The sequence below is a fragment of the Artemia sp. Qi Xiang Cuo genome, chromosome 1, assembly GCF_049724085.1.
Source record: "Artemia sp. Qi Xiang Cuo chromosome 1, ASM4972408v1, whole genome shotgun sequence".
In the NCBI taxonomy this organism is placed as follows: Eukaryota; Metazoa; Arthropoda; class Branchiopoda; order Anostraca; family Artemiidae; genus Artemia; species Artemia sp. Qi Xiang Cuo.
The window spans coordinates 36,107,044-36,125,696 of NC_142794.1; the positions used below are offsets into that span (position 1 = coordinate 36,107,044).

Below are 18,653 nucleotides of genomic sequence, written 5' to 3' on the forward strand. Positions count from 1 at the left end.
AAAAAGATGTATTTTAAATTACTTCAAGAATTATTTTTTGAAACAGGGGGTGGGTCTATAGGGGGCTGATAGAGCCCTCTTCCCCATAATCAGTAATGCTGAGAGCAACAGTTGTTCCTTTCGCCCTAGATAGCACTGATTTAAAAGAAAAGTGTTTGTAATGAAAGAAAAGAGCTGCGTTTGGTGGTCTGATGAATTAATCGAAAGAGCTCCCAGATTTGAAATTGATAGTGCTACTAGTGCCTTTTTAGATAGTCAAGTGGTATTGGAGGGAATTCTGCCTTCCAATCCAGTGTTGCCAACCGTAGCATAAACAATTGTACCATTTTGGTACATTTCACCTCTACTGGTACATTTTATTACAATCACACAAAATTTGGTACATTTTAGAAAATGTGGCACAATGTGGTACAATTCAATATTTTTATACTCATGTTAGTAAAATTTGCTAATTGGATGTAGAGTTGCCAAATGGACATATTTTAGGTCATAACGACATATTCAAATGTGCCGGAATACAATGATATAAAAGGGCAAAAAGGTGATACATTTTAGAAATTTGGGACATAAAAGGGCATATTTTGTAATTATACGGCATAAAACCAAAGATTTCCCTACTGGATATATATTTTTGTAAAAAAAAAATCACTTTTCAACGAATAGTGCTGATGCTTAAATCTACTTATCTTACTTACTTTCTACTAATTTTTTACATATTATGATGTATTTTTCGGAGTTGCTTGCTCTTTCCTGAAGCAAACTTTCTATAAATGCCTTTGAAATTCTTTGCAAGTTTGCATTTTCTACATTTTTACATTTTTATAAGCAAATTTATTCAAAAGCCTTAAAAAAGAAAACCAAAGGTTTGAAGCTTAGTAGAAATAGTTGTTAGAAAAACGTCATTACCAAATTTCTTTTCTTATAAATATAAGCAATGTCTTTTTAAGGCTTGAAAAAAAGTGTAAAAATTTTAAGTTCAGTCCAGAATCGCTAAAGTTATTATGTAAACTGCAAAAATATTTAAGGTGCCTGAGCAATAATTTTAATGTTTTAATTCAAACTAGAAAAATACCTGAAAACATTTAAATGAGTTTGCTTTTTTGTTAGATAAAATCCACTCGCCACGTGATTAAGCTTACAAGTTTGAACGTTACCAGCTGTATAATGTCAGTAGGACAGCCCAAAAAACGAAAATTTGCAATTATTACAAAATTTGATGATTCAATATTTTGACAAGGTATTACAACAATTCAAAAACCTTAAAAAATAAAACCGAAAGCTTCAAGGTTAGTACATATCGTTGTTAGAAATCGGACTAGCTTAAATAATCGAATATTTTTAAAAAGACTTGCTCACATGCTCTGCGTCGCAGGTCTTCTAGCCGCGTGTCTCTTTGCTCTTCTAGCCGCGTGTGTCATTGCTCTTCATTTTCGTTTTTAACATGCTCTAATTATCGTTTTCGTATATCTTCTAACCGTCCGTGTCTTTGCTTTTCATTTTAATTTTCTACATGTTTTTGGATTTTGATTACAACAGCAAATACACGCGCGGCTATATATATATATATATATATATATATATATATATATATATATATATATATATATATATATATATATATATATATATATATATATATATATATATATATATTGTGTCTATATATATATATATATATATATATATATATATATATATATATTTTATATATATATATATATATATATATATATATATATATATATCCCTAATGGCCTGCGTAAGCACAATTTACCTCACGCTGTCTACAACATTCTTTCATTTAGTAATTCTCCGTGTCTTATCATTTCGTCATATTATGTTTCTTTTATCCCTTATTGAAATTGTTTTATTTCGTTCCTTTTCAAAATGTTTTCAACTCGGGGCTAAACCCCTGAAGAAAGGGGGGCGCCCGCGCTGAACACATCTCTCGCGCTCAACAAATATTCGTCATTCATAACGGAGAGATTAGTCTTATCTCAGTTTCGACTTAGTTCAAACAGCAATGCCACTTTATGATTTGATGTTAGCGTTGGTGGGTGGGACTGTTGTCAGTCAGTGACAGGCCATTGGTCAAATAGTGTCACTACTGCCATAACAGGATTTGATTTCAATTTGAAACATGTGAATTTTACTAGTCAGTGATTGTGAAAATGGCGGTGTTTGTTGTTGTGCTATCACTAGCTGTAGTTGCATTGTGTCAAAATTCCATGTCGAATTTGGTGACATTTAATGGACGCAAGAGTGAGGATCCTTGTTATGAAGAATCTCTAAACGGTGGTTTAAAACCAAAACGGTGTTTACCAGATTTTGAAAATATCGCATTCGGACGTGAAGTGCTCACCTCGTCTACGTGCGGCAACCCACCCACAAGGCATTGTTTTAATACAGTGGATGAAAAGGGGGAGAAACAAAGACAATGTCAAATATGCGACTCGGCGAATACCAAAAAGCGTCACCCGGCGTTTTATCTAACCGATCTCCACAATGCCAATAATGTAACATGCTGGCAATCTGAACCACAAATGCCTGGTTCGTCTGATAATGTCACCCTGTTGTTATCTCTGGGTAAAAAATACGAGCTCACATTTGTAAGTCTGCTTTTTTGCTCCCAGAAACCGGACTCGTTGGCTGTCTATAAAAGTATGGATTATGGTAAATCTTGGTTGCCATTTCAATTTTACTCATCTCAATGCCGAAAAGTTTATGGGAGACCAAATAGGGCAATAATCACGAAAGCTAATGAGCAAGAAGCGCTGTGCACTGATGCACATTCCACAATTGATCCTTTAGCTGGTTCGAGAATCGCATTTAGCACCATGGAAAATCGACCAAGTGCCTACGATTTCGACCACAGTCCAGTGTTACAAGATTGGGTAACAGCAACAGATATAAAAATAATTTTCCATCGACTATATCCGTACGGCGATGAGGTTATTAAAGAGAATGAGGCAATATTAAGGGAATCTTCATATTATTCTGTTGCGGATCTGGCCGTCGGCGGCCGTTGTAAGTGTAATGGCCACGCCTCAAGGTGTATGGTAGGTCGAGATGGGTCATTAACGTGTGATTGTAAACATAATACAGCTGGCCGTGATTGTGAAAAGTGTAAGCCATTTCATTTTGATCGCCCTTGGGGCAGGGCCACTGCCAGGGAAGCCAATGAATGCAAAGGTATGATTTTTTTTTGTATTGGAATATTCGCCTTCAACATGATATATTCCTGGTGTAACATTTCTCCCATTAGATTCTCAATTTAACATGCTTCCTAAAATTACAGTCGCTACCCTGACAATTGCACCCCCTTAATTAGTGGGAATAGCCGTATTCCATGTTTGAAACATTTGCTTCATTCTTTTTGTTCGCATTATTTTGTCTACTTGTTTATATCATAGGGTCAAATAACGCCATTTGAAAAATAATAAACATCTCTGAAAATTTGTACATAGTACAGGGAGGGGCTGGGATGCAATAATCACGGCGAAGAATGTAAACAGTGTGAATGGGGAACCAAATGGTATATTATTTGTTACTATAGTGTTTAATTAGAAAAGGAATCTTGCAACAGGATTGCCTCGGTATACCCTCTCACGCTTGTGGGTAAGCTATCCATCCAATAGTCTATGCAAACACCCATATTTTCAAATAATGAAATTGAGATCTTTGTTGCTCAGCATGCATAGGCTGCTTCTATTTAACATTTGCAATAATTCATAATTTTATCGTACCTCTCATTTGAATGTCATTTCATCGATTTGAAGGGGGTGTCCACTGCTCTCCACCTGGTGAAAATCTTGGAACGCCACTTGTGCCACACAGTTCTACTAGGCTTGGCATAGTTCCGCCACGCTTGACACAGTTCCACCACGCTTGGCATAGTTCCGACACGCTTGACACAGTTCCACCACGCTTGGCACACTTATGCCGTGCTTGACACTTCTCCGCCACGCATGGTACGTGCCACCCGGTGTACGGGATTTTTGAGAGTGGGCACCTTCTCGGTCGATTTAGTATATATAAAAAGCTATTACTCCGATATTATGCCAAATTGAATTCCTGTTACAAGTGCATTACCCTGATCAGACTACGAAAACATAGCTCTCAGAGTGACCTAGTCTGAAAATCAGTTAATCTAAAAAAATATGTTTTGAACAGAAATCCATCTTACCGACACTCTTTCCCTTGTTTTTTCCTGCTTTGTAATTTCGCCTCTTTTCTGATTTTCCCTAGATAATATCAATCCTAATTAATATCAAAATCCTAATTGATATCAATCCTTTGACAAGAACGTTTATCACTAGAATATCAATTTCAAAATATGTTAGGCTTGTTAGCTATACTAACGCCCTTTATGCTCTAAATTTTATATACTAGTTGGTTAACATCACCTATCGTGGTTACAACAGTAGCCGCACCCTAGTAAAAATCGAACCACGGCCCATAGTAACCAAAAAATAAAAAATGTATTTTAATAAAAACTGGCAAGTGAAAAAAAAGATTACCATTTGCAGCCGATTCTGGAATGGTAACTATTATCTCGCTTAGTCTTACTGGAAAAATGCAAATTTGAAAACCAATTTACGGAAATTTCAAAATTGGCCTGAAACCCCTAACATATGGTGTCAGATCGAAATAAAAAGTACACTATTAGAATTGTCATGGCCGAAAACTTACAGCCCCCTTGTTTGAACAACAAGGAAATCACTCTTTTGTATGGGTAGCACCTCTTTTTTTCTTTTTTTTTTCCACTGCCAGCTCAGAGAGCTGTTTAAGGGCTCATCTTAAAGAAAATTGCTACATTTAGTGCCTTTTGTAATGAAAGAAACATAATGTTAAAAATTAAATCCATTTTTGACAAAAAACTGCGTCTTCGTATTAATGATGTTGTGTGACATGTAAAAACAGTGAGGGAGGGGGGCTGAGGATATCATATATTGTTGAACAATCTTGAAGATGTAAATATTCTGACGTTTTTTGTCCTCCAAAATTTACTCCGTGTAAAAATGCTGTTGAAAGTAGCGACTAACGCTTTTTTGAGCGCAGAACCCTTAAGAAAATTCATATTGTGTTCGGTCATATTGAGTTTTCCATTAGAATAGTTTATAGGGTGCATTTCAAAGTTGACTTTAAACTAACTAAAAAGCCGAAGTTACAGAAATATATTCTTGAATCATCATTTGTGAAAGATCTTCTTATAGGTTAGTTGGCATTGAATCTAAGTTGGAGTCTGCTAAGCGTAAAGAGAGATTTCTTTCGGCAGATCGGAGAAGGGGCGTGAGACATTTCATGGGGACGACTTCAAAAAAGCTACCACAACCGGGGTAATAATTTGAAAAATACAAGAAAACGTTAGAAAAATATAAAAATACAAGAGGTACCAAGGAACAGTTCCAAATCTAGCCTCCCTGTTCCATGGGTCTGATTTAATTACAAGCTACGTTCATCTGAGTTACCCTTTCTGATAACAATTCATAGAGGTTTTATTTCTGCTTTCTTTTTGAACATCCACAACGCGGTTCTATATTGCAGCATTTCTTTGGTGTTAAGCGAAAACGGCGGACCTCTGAGTTGCTTATATCCTAGTTAACGATGGCGAATTTAAACTCTTGGAGGGAAAAGAGATACATTACTAGTTCCAAATTCCACGTTTTATTGTGACATTTTTTTTTTTATTTCATAGAAACAAAATCGTACGACAAAGCTGCGTATGTAAAAGCACTTATTTAAGCAAGAAAAAAAAATAGATAACATGCATACAGAGGCGTCGTTTCGGGGGGGGGGGGGGCAAGGGGGCAGTTTTGCTGTAACTGCCCATAAGTGTCATTATGTGATCAGAGCTATGGTTTTGAGTTCTAGCCAAAATCAGAACATCTCCCAGAATCAATCCCTAAATCAAACAGTTCGTTTTAACGAACTGTAAGTAAGGAGCGACCCGGCTCAATGTTAACCGAAACTCTAAAAAACGGAATTTTGATAAAAATAGAAGCATCAAAAAAATCAAATTTTAAGTGAGATTTCAAATATATAAGTTTCATTAAGCTTCGTACTACTTATCAAAAGTTACGAGCCTGAGAAAATTTCACTAATTTTCGGAAAAAGGGAAAAAGACCCCCTAAAAGCTATAGAACTTTAATGAAAATCACACCATAATATTAAACGTATAACAGAACCCTACTGTTGTGGTTTCAAGATCTTATCTACAAAAATGTGGAATTTTGCATTTTTTGCCAGAAGAAAGATCACGGGTGCGTGTTTATTTGTTTTTTTGTTTTTTTTTTTTCTTTTCCCCAGGGGTGATCGTATCGACCCAGTGGTCCTAGAATATAGTGGAAGGACTCATTGGAACGAAAATTAAAAGTTCTAGTGCCTTTTTTAAGTGACCAAAAAAAAAATGGAAGGCAACTAGGCCCCCTCCCACGCTCATTTTTTCCCCAAAGTCACCCGATAAAATTTTGAGATAGCCATTTTGTTCAGCATGGTCGAAAACATTATAACTATGTCTTTTAGGATGACTTAATCCCTCGAAGCCCCCAGGGGGAGGGCTTAAAGTTATGAACTTTATCCTATGTTAACATATAGTATTGGTTATTGGAAATTATACAGACGTTTTCAGGGGGAATTTTTTCTGGTAGTGGGGGGGGGGGGGGGGTCGGGGGTTATATGGGAGGATCTTATCATGAAGGAAGTTTTCATGGGGGAAGGGACATTGCTATGAAGGGGGCGCCGTATTTCCCTTCATTATTTGAAAAAAAAAATCAGAAATTAAATATATAAAAAACAATTTTTTCAACTGAAAGTAAGGAGCAACATCAAAACTTAAAACGAAAAAAAAAATATTAGCTATATGATTGGGTTCACCTTCTAGTTAATGCCTCGCTCTTTAAGCCAAAGATTTTTTAGTACTTTCATAAGAGCTATTTATTCTAATTAACGGCCTTTGTGATTAAGGGGTCATTTTTAAAGAATTGGAACAAAATTTTGTTTACTTATTCAATGATGGTGAACCAAAAAAAAGCTGCATTAACTAAAAAACGATCAGAAATTAAATAAAAAAAACTGGTTTTTTAAACTGAAAGTAAGGAGCGACATTAAAACTTAAAACGAACAGAAATTATTCCGTATATGAAAAGGGCTGTCCCCTCCTCAACGCCTTGCTCTTTACGCTAAAGTTTGACTCTGTCTCACACCTTTATTTTTTAAAACAATAAAAAACTTTAGCGTAAAGAGCAAGGCGGTGAGAGAGGGGACAGCCCCATTCATATACGGACTAATTTATGTTCGTTTTAAGTTTTAATGTCGCTCCTTACTTTCAGTTTAAAAAACTTGTTTTTTTTTATTTAATTCATACATGGCGCTGAAAGCTCTTTAAACTTATTCCGCTGTAATCCAATGGTCATAAATACCATTTTGGTTGACTGATTTCCAGTTCTATATCGGGTAAATATTGCACCAGATAGCTAACGTATGTTTCCTATGTATATGTATTTTTATATACGTATACCTGTGAATACCTATAGGTATAGGCAGGGCCGTATCCAGGACTTTTCTTTGGGGGGGGGATACAAAAGAATTTTTTGGAGGGGGTTTTACAAAAAAACTTTAAAAACACATCAAAAATTTTTTTATATTCAATTTTATTACGTTTTTACGAGTCGGACGAACATTTGGGGGAGGGGGGTTCAAACCCTTTCACCCCATGTGGATACGGTCTTGGGTATAGGTAAACCTATGTATTTTGCAAACTATTGTATTTTGTAAATGTATTTATCAAAATTGGCAATCGTGGATCGGCTGCTTCTCCCAAGTACAACTGAATTAGCCTACATTGGGATTTTTGTACCGAAAATTTACTCTTCCGGTAAAGTGCGTTTCTCAATTTATTTCTGGAAAGGCTGTGTTTAGCTTCCCTAAACCTCAACTATTCCTAGAAGCAAAAAATACGATAAATTTAGGGATTAAAACATTTGCCTAGACTTTGTCGGTGACTCACAGTGAGGTAAATGATTAGCCTCTTTGTCTTTTTGCGTAAAATAACAAAATTAGTAGCTTTGTCATTGATAGCTTTAGATTCATACAGGTAAGACCCTTGGAAGGAGAAGAGGATCCCCCTCCCGGCTATTGAGTATATTGACTCTTATTTTCTGTATACAGGTATATATAGCAATACTTCTAACATTAAATTTTAATGGAATTTTCCTTAATACATCAGTTCAAATTTTAATTTGGTCATGCACATCATTTTAGGTTTTATATGGGGGGGGGGCAATTCGATGGCCAAAAATTTTGTTAGGTTTAGGAGGAGAAGCAAACTACAGAAACTTCACTGTTTTACTCTATTTACCAAGAAGTTTTCTCTTTTTGAGACATTTATTATTAATCTTGACACAAAGTGGGGACCCCCCCCCATCCTCAAATTTTGGTTATGTTCTGAATATATAGAAAACAATTGCGATTCGTCAAAATGACGAAAAAGAATGATTTTCGTTCACAATAAATATGTACATAAATTATTATATTGTAGCTCTGCACATCGTATACCTTATCTTGGGAATGGAGCGGGGGTTGAGACAGTCTTATTTATTAGCTCATCAAAGTTTTTTTTGCGGGGGAAGGGAGCAAGTTTTTCATTTTTCTCAATGAAAATACAAAAAAAAGTATTTTCAATGAAAATACTTATAACAGGGTATTTTCAAAATCCAGGGCGGGAAGCAAAAAACATAGGGGCGCAAGCCACCACCGCCAAATGACGCCATTTGGGAACGAACATTTCCCCTAGAAGATAGCTGGTAACCTAATTGAAAAAAAACTTTGTATCAGAAATTGTCTATGTTTTTGCAGTTTTGGTAAATCTTTTTGAAGGTTATTCTTCGGAGTGTGTACATAGGGGTCAGGGGCGTCGTTTAGGGGGCCAAAGGGGCAGTTGCCCTCCCAAAAATGTGGAGAAAAAGCTATTATATCCCAACTGTTCAACTCTAGGGAAAACGATCAGAGTATTTCCTCCGTAGGGGAGAGATCCTAAATTTGAAAAAAATAATAATAGTTGGCCACAATTTTTTTTGTTAAGGAGAACTGTGGGATCCTTTCTGGGGGAGACTTCCCTCCCATTCTTTATCTGGGTATGTATTTGTAGTTGGAGATAATTGATTTGGCTGCTATAAAAACATTGCAATCTGATGGCTTAATTATTAAAGTTAATGACAAGGGAATCCCCCTCCCCAAGGAAAATTGATATTAAGTCCCTGCTAAATGCGCTAAATGCTAAATGCTTTTACTAGTTGGCAGTGCAATTACTCAGCACGTGCCATTCGTTTGCCATTCCTATATCCAATAGACACATTCTTTTAAATATTTCTATTGATCAGAAATCGATGTAGCAAGGGAAAATTCCAATTCATTCTTGACTTTAGATGTTTAATCTAAATTCCGCGGATTATTTGGATGTCCGCAAAATTGATTAGAAAGATTCTAAGATTGAAAGAAAAATTAATGGGTTCCCAAGTCCAGAAGTGCTAAATAGCAATTTAAAGCTGTGTAATTTCACTTTTTGGATTAGCTTTTTGATGGTTTCTTCACTGCTTATTTCCGAATTGATTTTTCTCTAAAAGTAAATGGACAAAACTACCCCATTGAATGCTTGGCAATCGGAATGATAGTTCTTATTTAACTATGTTTATATTTTGATCATATTTGTAAAACCTTTGGACTTGTAAATATGAGGCATGAGAATCTAGAGATGGTTCCAGCACTGCACTATCTTATACTCGGCAAAACATTTTTTACTAAGATATTTGATAATTCTTATTTTAATTATATATATATATATATATATATATATATATATATATATATATATATATATATATATATATATATATATATATATATATATATATATATATATATATATATACATATATACATGTTTGATTATATTTGTAAAACCATTGCACATGTAAATATGAGGTATGAGAATCTAGAGGTGGTTCCAGTACTATAATATCTTATACTCGGCAAAACTATTTTTACTAAAAGATATGATAATTCTTATTTGAATTTTATATATATATATATATATATATATATATATATATATATATATATATATATATATATATATATATATATATGTGTGTGTGTGTGTGTTTGATTATATTTGTAAAAACATTGGACTTGTAAATATGAGGCATGAGAATCTAGAGGTGGTTCCAGCACTACACTATCTTATACTTGACAAATTTTTTTACTGTAAGGTATGATAGCTCTTATTTAAATTATATTTATATGTCTGATTATATTTGTAAAATCATCGAACTTGTAAATATGAGGCATGAGAATTTAGAGTTGGTTCTAGCATTACACTACCTTATATTTGGCACGACATTTTTTATACTAAAATTTAAGAATTGCTGCATCTCTTATGTGTTTGGTTGTATTGATAAAACTCGTTACCTTGGGCTTACACTGAAGCGATTTTTTGAACACAAAACGGCTCACGGATAACGGATGAAGGAAAATCGCAAAAATGTTCACATGGAAACGGTTCGTTGCAGGTGTTGAAGCGCGAAAACTTGTATGACATGTGGAAACAGAATAGGCATTGGGAAAGGCTAAAGCAAGTTCTATAAGGTAGGAAAAAACATTCAATAGGCTAGCTTGTTTAAGCCTAGGCTAGGTATGCCTAATTAATGATACAATTTTTATTTTCTATGTTCATTTCCCTGGGAATATCCTAGAGGATTTGATTAATTCTTTGAATGGCCCGCATGTTATCGACAATTTCTGATAAATATGGTTAATTGGTACTTGTACGATATACCCCCTACCGCTCAAGTTGTTCATGCATTGACGCACTGTAAACCGGTTTCTTTCGCTATTTTATCTATACTTAGCGTGAAAAAAACAAAACAAAGAGAAGTTACAGAATAGATGAGAAATATATAATATGGGCTATATATATATATATATATATATATATATATATATATATATATATATATATATATATATATATATATATATATATATATATATATATATATATACATCAGGGGCGTGGGGTGGGGTTAAAGTATTTGGACAGTGTGAAGTCAGAAAACAATTCTTACTTCATTATATCAGAATATATATCAGAATAACTGTAGCTAACACATGTTGTATGTAGACCCACTGTACTTCCCCCTCCCCCCTAATGTGCAAATGTATAGTCCAAGTTTGTTTCTAAAGTATTATATTTTTATCATACTTTTGGTATATTTTGTTAGGATTAACCTAACTTCACTTCTTGAGCGGTAGGGGGTATATCATACAAATACAAGTACCTGTTAGTTTCTCAGGTATTTCCATTGTATGGTTAAAAAAGTGTTACAATTCAAATTAACGGACACGTTTTTTAACAGCTTAGTAGCAATATTTCGACGCAGCCGTTGAACCGTTATGACGCATAAACTGGCATCATAAAACGAATGAAATTCGACGGATCCCGACAAAACAGCCGTTTTTATGTGAAAACGCAGCAGTCTGAACCAAGGATTAGGACTACAAACATGAGGCAAACATGAGGCTGGAGGCCGCTCCAGCAAATAGGCTACAACAGTAGATATTCGACATAAAATTGTCTGTGAAAGTTCGGGATTCCCGAAGTGTTATTCGTTTATCAATGATAGATTCATTAAACACCTTCATAATCCACGCTGGTTTTTAAGTTGGAGCTTTTTCTTGCAAATGTTTAAACTGCTAGTAATTTAATTAATTAAACTTAAGTAGCGCAACGGTAATTTTACCCCGTAAAGTTTCTATTGTTGTTTCAGTTTCAGATAACTTGACCCTCGTTTTATTTTACGCTTGGATTGTAATGGTAGTAGTTTGAGATAATGAACGTTCTGATCTCTTGAATGGAAAGTTAGATCCCCCAGAGGAGTTTGAGGACAATAATACTTCCTACAATTGCCAAGAAAATCCCTTTTGTGTCTTTATTTAGTTGTTTCTTCTGTGTTTTGTAGCTATGTATACTGAGTTTGTGCGTTTTTCTTTTTTTTTTTCACTGTTTGTGTATTTTTTTTTCACTGATTTTGTACCGGCTGGTAGTCATCCAAAGGACTTCTGAGTTCTAATTGGTATCTCAGATACAATTAATTTATACTTAATGAACTATTCTTTAATAAAGAAAGCAAAATGCCTCCTTAAGGACCTCAAAACCACGTCCTTTAACGGGATTAAATAAAAAAAAACAAGTTTTTTTTAACTGAAAGTAAGGAACGACGTTAAAAGTTAAAACGAACAGAAATTATTCCGTATATGAAAGGGGCTGTCCCCTCCTCAGCGCCTCGCTCTTTACGCTAAAGTTTTTTTATTGTTTAAAAAAAAATAGAGTTGTGACAAAGTCAAACTTTAGCGTAAAGAGCGAGGTGTTGAGGAGGGGACAGCCCCTTTCATATACGGAATAATTTCTGTTCGTTTTAAGTTTTAACGTCGTTCCTTACTTTCAGTTAAAAAAACTTGTTTTTTCTTATTTAATTTTTGAACGTTTTTGAATTAATGCAGATTTTGATTTTGGCTCACCGTACATGAATAATAAAAAAAAAATTTGAATTTGAATTTTACTTTTATTTGGTTAAATGGCTTTCTCAAAACCTGTTTAATTTTATTTACGAACGTTTTTATTAGTAATAAATATACGTAACTTACGAATTAACTTACGTAACGAACCTCTATATTCTTATATTTTTAATACGTATATTAGAGAGTTCACCCCCTAGTCAATACCTTGCTCTTTAAGCTAAAGTTCGAATTTTGTTCCAATTCTTTAAAAATGACCCCTTAATCACAAATGGCGTTAATTAGAATAAATAGCTCTTACGAAAGTACTAAATAATCTTTGGCTTAAAGAGCGAGGTATTCACTAGGGGATGAACCCAATCATATGGTTCGTAATGTTTTCTGTCGTTTTAAGTTTTGATGTTGCTCCTTACTTTCAGTTGAAAAACTTGTTTATATATATATATATATATATATATATATATATATATATATATATACAGGGTGTTCCAAAATGGTTGACCCTATTCTAAATGCCCATATCTCGGAAACTACTCGATGGATCTTAATGAAACTAAATACACTTTATGTTGAAGGTCATATGTTTTATTGATTAAATTTACAAAGAAAAGTACAAATATTTGTTGGTTCTATGACAGATTTTTATAAAGGTTCAATATGAGCGCCGCCTGTGACTCTGCAAACGTCGAGTCGGTATTCGAGCTCTTGCCAAACTCGCTTTAGCATGTCTTCGGTAACAGTCTCCAGTGCAGCTTTAATTCTCTGTTTCAGTTCTTCAATGTTAGCTGGAAGAGGAGGTACGAAGACTAGTCCTTTCACATAACCCCAGAGGAAAAAATCACACGGCGAAAGGTCGGGTGATCGTGGTGTCCATTTCAGAAGCAAATCGTCTTCTTCACTACCTCGACCGATCCATCTCTCTGGCAGAACTTCATTGAGGTAGGCTCGTACAGTGAGCTTCCAGTGAGGTGGAGCCCCATCCTGCTGAAAAATGAAACTTTCGTCTTCATTTTCTATGAGTTGATCAATTAGCCAATTCTGAAGCATTTGAAGATAAACATCTCCGTTCACATTTCTTCGAAGAAAAATGGCCTATAAACTTTTTTCTTGGATATTGCACAAAACACATTAACTTTTGGTGAGTCCCTCTCGTGTTCAACTGTGGCTTGAGGATTTTCTTCGCCCCAAATGCGAACATTATGTTTATTAACTTCGCCGCTCGTGTGAAACGTGGATTCATCACTAAAGACTAGCCGATCATCGAAATCGTCTTCTTCGAGTTTATCTAGCATTTCAACACAAAATTCTTTACGTTTTTGCTTATCACCTTCCCTCAAGGCCTGAACGAGCTGAAGCTTGTAAGGTTCAAATCGCAATCGTTTCCTCAGAATTCGCCAAACTGTTGTTTGTGGAATGTGGGTTTCCACACTTGCTCTTCTAACACTCTTCCGAGGACTACGCAGGAAGGCTTCACGAACCTGCTCCACTGTCTCTGCTGATGTTGATGGCCGTCCTGGCGATTTAGGTATGCATAAGCAGCCGTTTTCTTGAAATTTTTGGTGCCAAGTCCTAATTTGTTTTTTAGTTGGTGTCTTCTTTGCAAATTTTGTGAAGAAGGCACGCTGCACTGTCTTAGGTGACTTAGTCCGAGCGTACTCTAAGACGCAAAACGCCTTTTCTTTTGAATTGAACGGCATTTCTTAATCTGAGAAGATAGAAATGCCAAACATTACACACAAAAACTTGAAACGTTTCTACACAAGCTGTGAGAATTTGAGGTCATTCCAACAAAGATTGCCAAAGTTATTGGGCTACAAAATGGAGTCAACCATTTTGGAATACCCTGTATATATATATATATATATATATATATATATATATATATATATATATATAGGCCTATATATATAATTTCTGATCTTTATTTAAATAATGCTGGGAAATCTGGTGCCCCCTTCATAGCAATGTCCCTTCTCCCATGAAAACTTCATTCATGGTAAGATCCTCCCACATAACCCCCGACCCCCCCCCCCCTACCAGAAAAAATCCCCTCTGAAAACGTCTGTGTACTTTCCAATAACCAATACTATGCGTTAACATTGGGTAAAGTTCATAACTTTCAGCCCTCCTCCCGGGGACTTCGGGGGATTAAGTCATCCTAAAAGACATAGGTATCATATTTTCGACAATGTTGAACAAAATGGCTATCTGAAAATTTGGATCGGGTGACTTTGGGAAAAAAATGAGCATGGGAGGGGGCCTAGTTGCCCTCCATTTTTTTGGTTACTTAAAAAGGGCACTAGAACTTTTAATTTCCGTTCAAATGAGCCCTCCCACGATATTCTAGGACCACTGGGTCGATACGATCACTCCTGGAAAAAAAAAATAACAAACAAATAAACACGCATCCGTGATCTTTCTTCTGGCAAAAATGCAAAATTTCACGTTTTTGTAGATAGGAGCTTGAAATCTCCGCAGTAGGGTTTTCTGATACTCTGAATATGATGGTGAAATTTTCATTAAGGTTCTATAACTTTTAGGGGTCTTTCCCCCTTTTTTCGAAAATCAGCCAAATTTTCTCATGTGCGTAACTTTTGATAGGTAGGACTAAACTTGATGAAACTTATATATTTGAAATTAGCATTAAAATCTGATTCTTTTGGTGTATCTATTGGTATCAAAATTCCGTTTTCTACAGTTTCGGTTACCATTGAGCCGGGTCCCTCCTTACTTACAGTTCGTTACCACGAACTGTTTGATGCCCAAAATTGAAGTGGTGAAATTTTTAATGATCTTTGATAAACATTCATGTTTTAGTTTTTAGATAATATACACTTTGGGGTAGTCTCCACTATTGAGAAAGTATTGTTTTTCCTAAAATACTTGTACGCTATTTTTACTCTTGTAAAACATTTAATTTTTTTAAGTGATAAGTTATGGTCGTCCAAAAGAATAATTTATTTTAAACAGAAATAATGTCCTTGCTGACCCCTCGAAAGAATGCATAAATATTAACGGAGGGGATTGGGGATTTCCCTCAAGGTTCGTACTATGGTTTGCCTAAAACTAATTTGTAAAAATAGCCTACATTAAAGGGTGAAAAATTATGGACGCCTAGACCTATAAACCTTTTCTTGAAGCACGAAATCCCTATCACACCTAAAAGAAGAAAGAAAAAAAAAACAGAAGAAAAACAACATAATTACTCTTGGGGTTTAGCTTCTCCGCATCTATAACTGAGCTGTCTCCTAGTCTAAGAGCAGAAATAGTGATCACGAGGCTCGCGGGAAAACAATCAAGCTTTTAACAAGGGGGAGGGGTGTATGGATCATTTCTCTGAGTTTTAAGTTTGCTCTTTTTCTTTTTAAACGTGCAATTTAGAAATTTACCTGGGATTTAAAAAACTCAGTTAATCCGAGTTTGGGAACGCTATTTGATCTATGAAAGGCAAAAATGGGAATTACGATCTTCTTTTGCGTTTCTTTTCTGTTGGACATTTTACGTTTGTAGCATATATTTACCTTTATTTATGTATTTATAATTCTCTCAGAAAAACCGTTTTTGAAAAAAAAAAAAAATTATACAGAAGGCATAGAACCAGGATTTAAAAAAAACACACCCGATACCTATATGTGCTGTATCAATACGCCCGGATACCGACACGCACGATACCGATGCGCCCGATAGCAATACGCCTGATACCGCGCACATCCCTTTCCCCAGGGACTATGGAGGGTCATATCATCACCAAAAGCGTATTTATTGAACCTTTGAACTATATTGAACAAAGTGTTTATCTCAAAATTTGGTTCAGACGACTATGGGGGAGGGTTCAAAGAGAGGGGGCTAGCTGCTCTTCAGTCTTTTAGGTCATTTGAAAAGGGCGCTAGCAATTTTTTTTCCATTCGAATGAGCCATTAAACATCTCTCTGTGATGTTCTGGTAACCCGCTAGCCCTGCTAGTGTTGCATTAGCCTGCTGGTGAGCAGATGATTTATGAAACTTAATAAGGGGGCCGGAAGGAGGAGTATACGGGATGGGTTCTTGCAAACCGCCATTTAACTGTGTTAGGCCATAAATATTAGAATGGTACCGTTTTATGCTTCTGAGCTTTTCCACTTAAGAAGTGGCACCAAAAATACCATTTTAGTGCTATATGACACCTATGGATGGTAGAATTGGCAAAAGCACGTAGATATGAGCAATAGCTTTTAAATGAGCCTTCAAACATCTTTCTAAGAAGTGCTCGTAGCCCACTAGCCCCAGATTTTCCACTTGAGAATTGGCTCCAAAAGTGCTATTTTTAGTGCCATTTGGCACTTGCAGAGGGTGTAATTTATAAGAAGAACGTGGATATGAGCAATATATTTTATATGAGCTATTAAACATCTGTCTACGATGTTCTGGTAGCCCGCTAGCCCTACGCCTTGAGAAATGGCACAAAAAGTGTAATTTTTAGTGTCATAAGGCACTTGCAGATGGTGGAATTTACAAAAAGCATGTAGATATGAGCTCACTGATGTTCTGGTAACCCGCTAATCCTGAGAAAAATAGGAGACATTTGCGCCACCGATACAAAAAGTGATTTTACTTGATGTTTAAGGTGGGGGACTGTAATTCTCCAATTCAAGGTTTCCAACCATTCTGATTCCAGTGGTGCATCTTTTTATCGATCTAACGCCATTTCCGAGGAGATTTAGGCTTATTTTGTAAAATTACCATAAATTTCTTTTCGCAATAAAATTTTACTTTTAAGATGAGCCGAAATAAAAGTTGCCATTCCTGAAACAGTGTCAGACGATTTTTTCTCATGAGGCAGTTCTTTTTTTCAAAACGCGTTTTTTAACTTTTGGTTCCCATGGGATGCGCTTTGCTCTTTATTAGGTTGCAGCTACTGCTGCAACCATGATCTGTTCAAAAACCTGTCATACAAAAATGGAAAACGAGGAAGCATAAACAAAATGAAGAAGAAAACACAATAAACACTAGAGAAACACAGCAAACACTTTGATAAAATTCAGGGTCAGTACCATGACCGTGCAAGGATGGTTTAGTTTCAATAATCGAATACAAACACTTAATAACTGAAAGTTTCAAATTGTTTTGATTTTTGAATTAGCTGGTTCAGTATAGGAGGTTACAAGCTAAGCCACTTTGTGTTTATCAAAAGCAGGGAGACATAACAAGAATCATTCGATTCGAAGCGACCCAGTAAGCAGGGCTTTAGCACAGAACGCTGAATCAGAGGTACGAAGTCATCTGCATCATGGCACTCATGACCATCCTGATAAGGCAGTATGCCACTCTTTGGTTCAGTTTTTTCTTCCGTTTGTGCTTTTGGTTTGCCTTTCTTTAGGTTTATGCTTAAGAAATCTACTATTTATAAAACACGCAGATGTTCAGGTCTAATCCTTATTTCGAGGATCAAAGAGTTTTCTTAGGATTGGGGGGGGTCAAAACAAAGAAAGAGAATTTTTCAGTGGCAGGTCTTTTGACCAATCTCAAGAGAAAACTCCCCTGCTCCCTGTAGCCTATGTGTCCAAGGGCTAATATAACCACGTTTCCTTGGGAACTAAGAAATGACTCCCCCTCTCCTCCTCAACCGAAGGCTTTTAATACGACTGTAGATCAGGTTCATCTCATTCTGAGGATGTTTGTGAAAAATATTACCATAAACTTTAACTGGCCCGGAAAAGGCAGAATCTACCGGATTATTGCTTGTAAAATATACCTGATGTTTTTCAGGAATTCTACTTAGCTCTATTAGAGGATTTTTTTGATAAAACCTCAGAAAATCACCAGAAAATACACCAAAGTAGTAGTAAAATCTTAAAAATTTAGGTAAAATTCTGAAGCTGCACCCTTTCGTATGAGGAGGTGTCGGGACGAGGCTGAGTATGATTTTCCTGTAGACGTAAAACAGTTATTAGATTAAAATATTTTTATATCCAAATATGCCCTCCTCTCGACGGGAGGGGGAAGATGGGCCCTTAAATAGAAACAAATTCTTGTTAAATGTATGTTAAAAAAACAGTTTGTATAAAGTGCAAAACAGTTTGGTAAAATGGTCTGTAAATTTT

General features: G+C 35.6%; 1 protein-coding gene across 1 annotated transcript in view; it reads left to right on the top strand.

The window, feature by feature from the left end:
- Positions 1-2,021: 2,021 nt before the first annotated feature.
- Positions 2,022-18,653, top strand: part of NetA (Netrin-A) — a 136,311-nt gene continuing 119,679 nt past the window's right edge. The window contains exon 1 of the mRNA XM_089090004.1: positions 2,022-3,192. Within this exon, the coding sequence (XP_088946130.1) occupies positions 2,172-3,192 (1,021 nt within the window). The 5' untranslated portion in view covers positions 2,022-2,171. The remainder of the gene's footprint in view (positions 3,193-18,653) is intronic.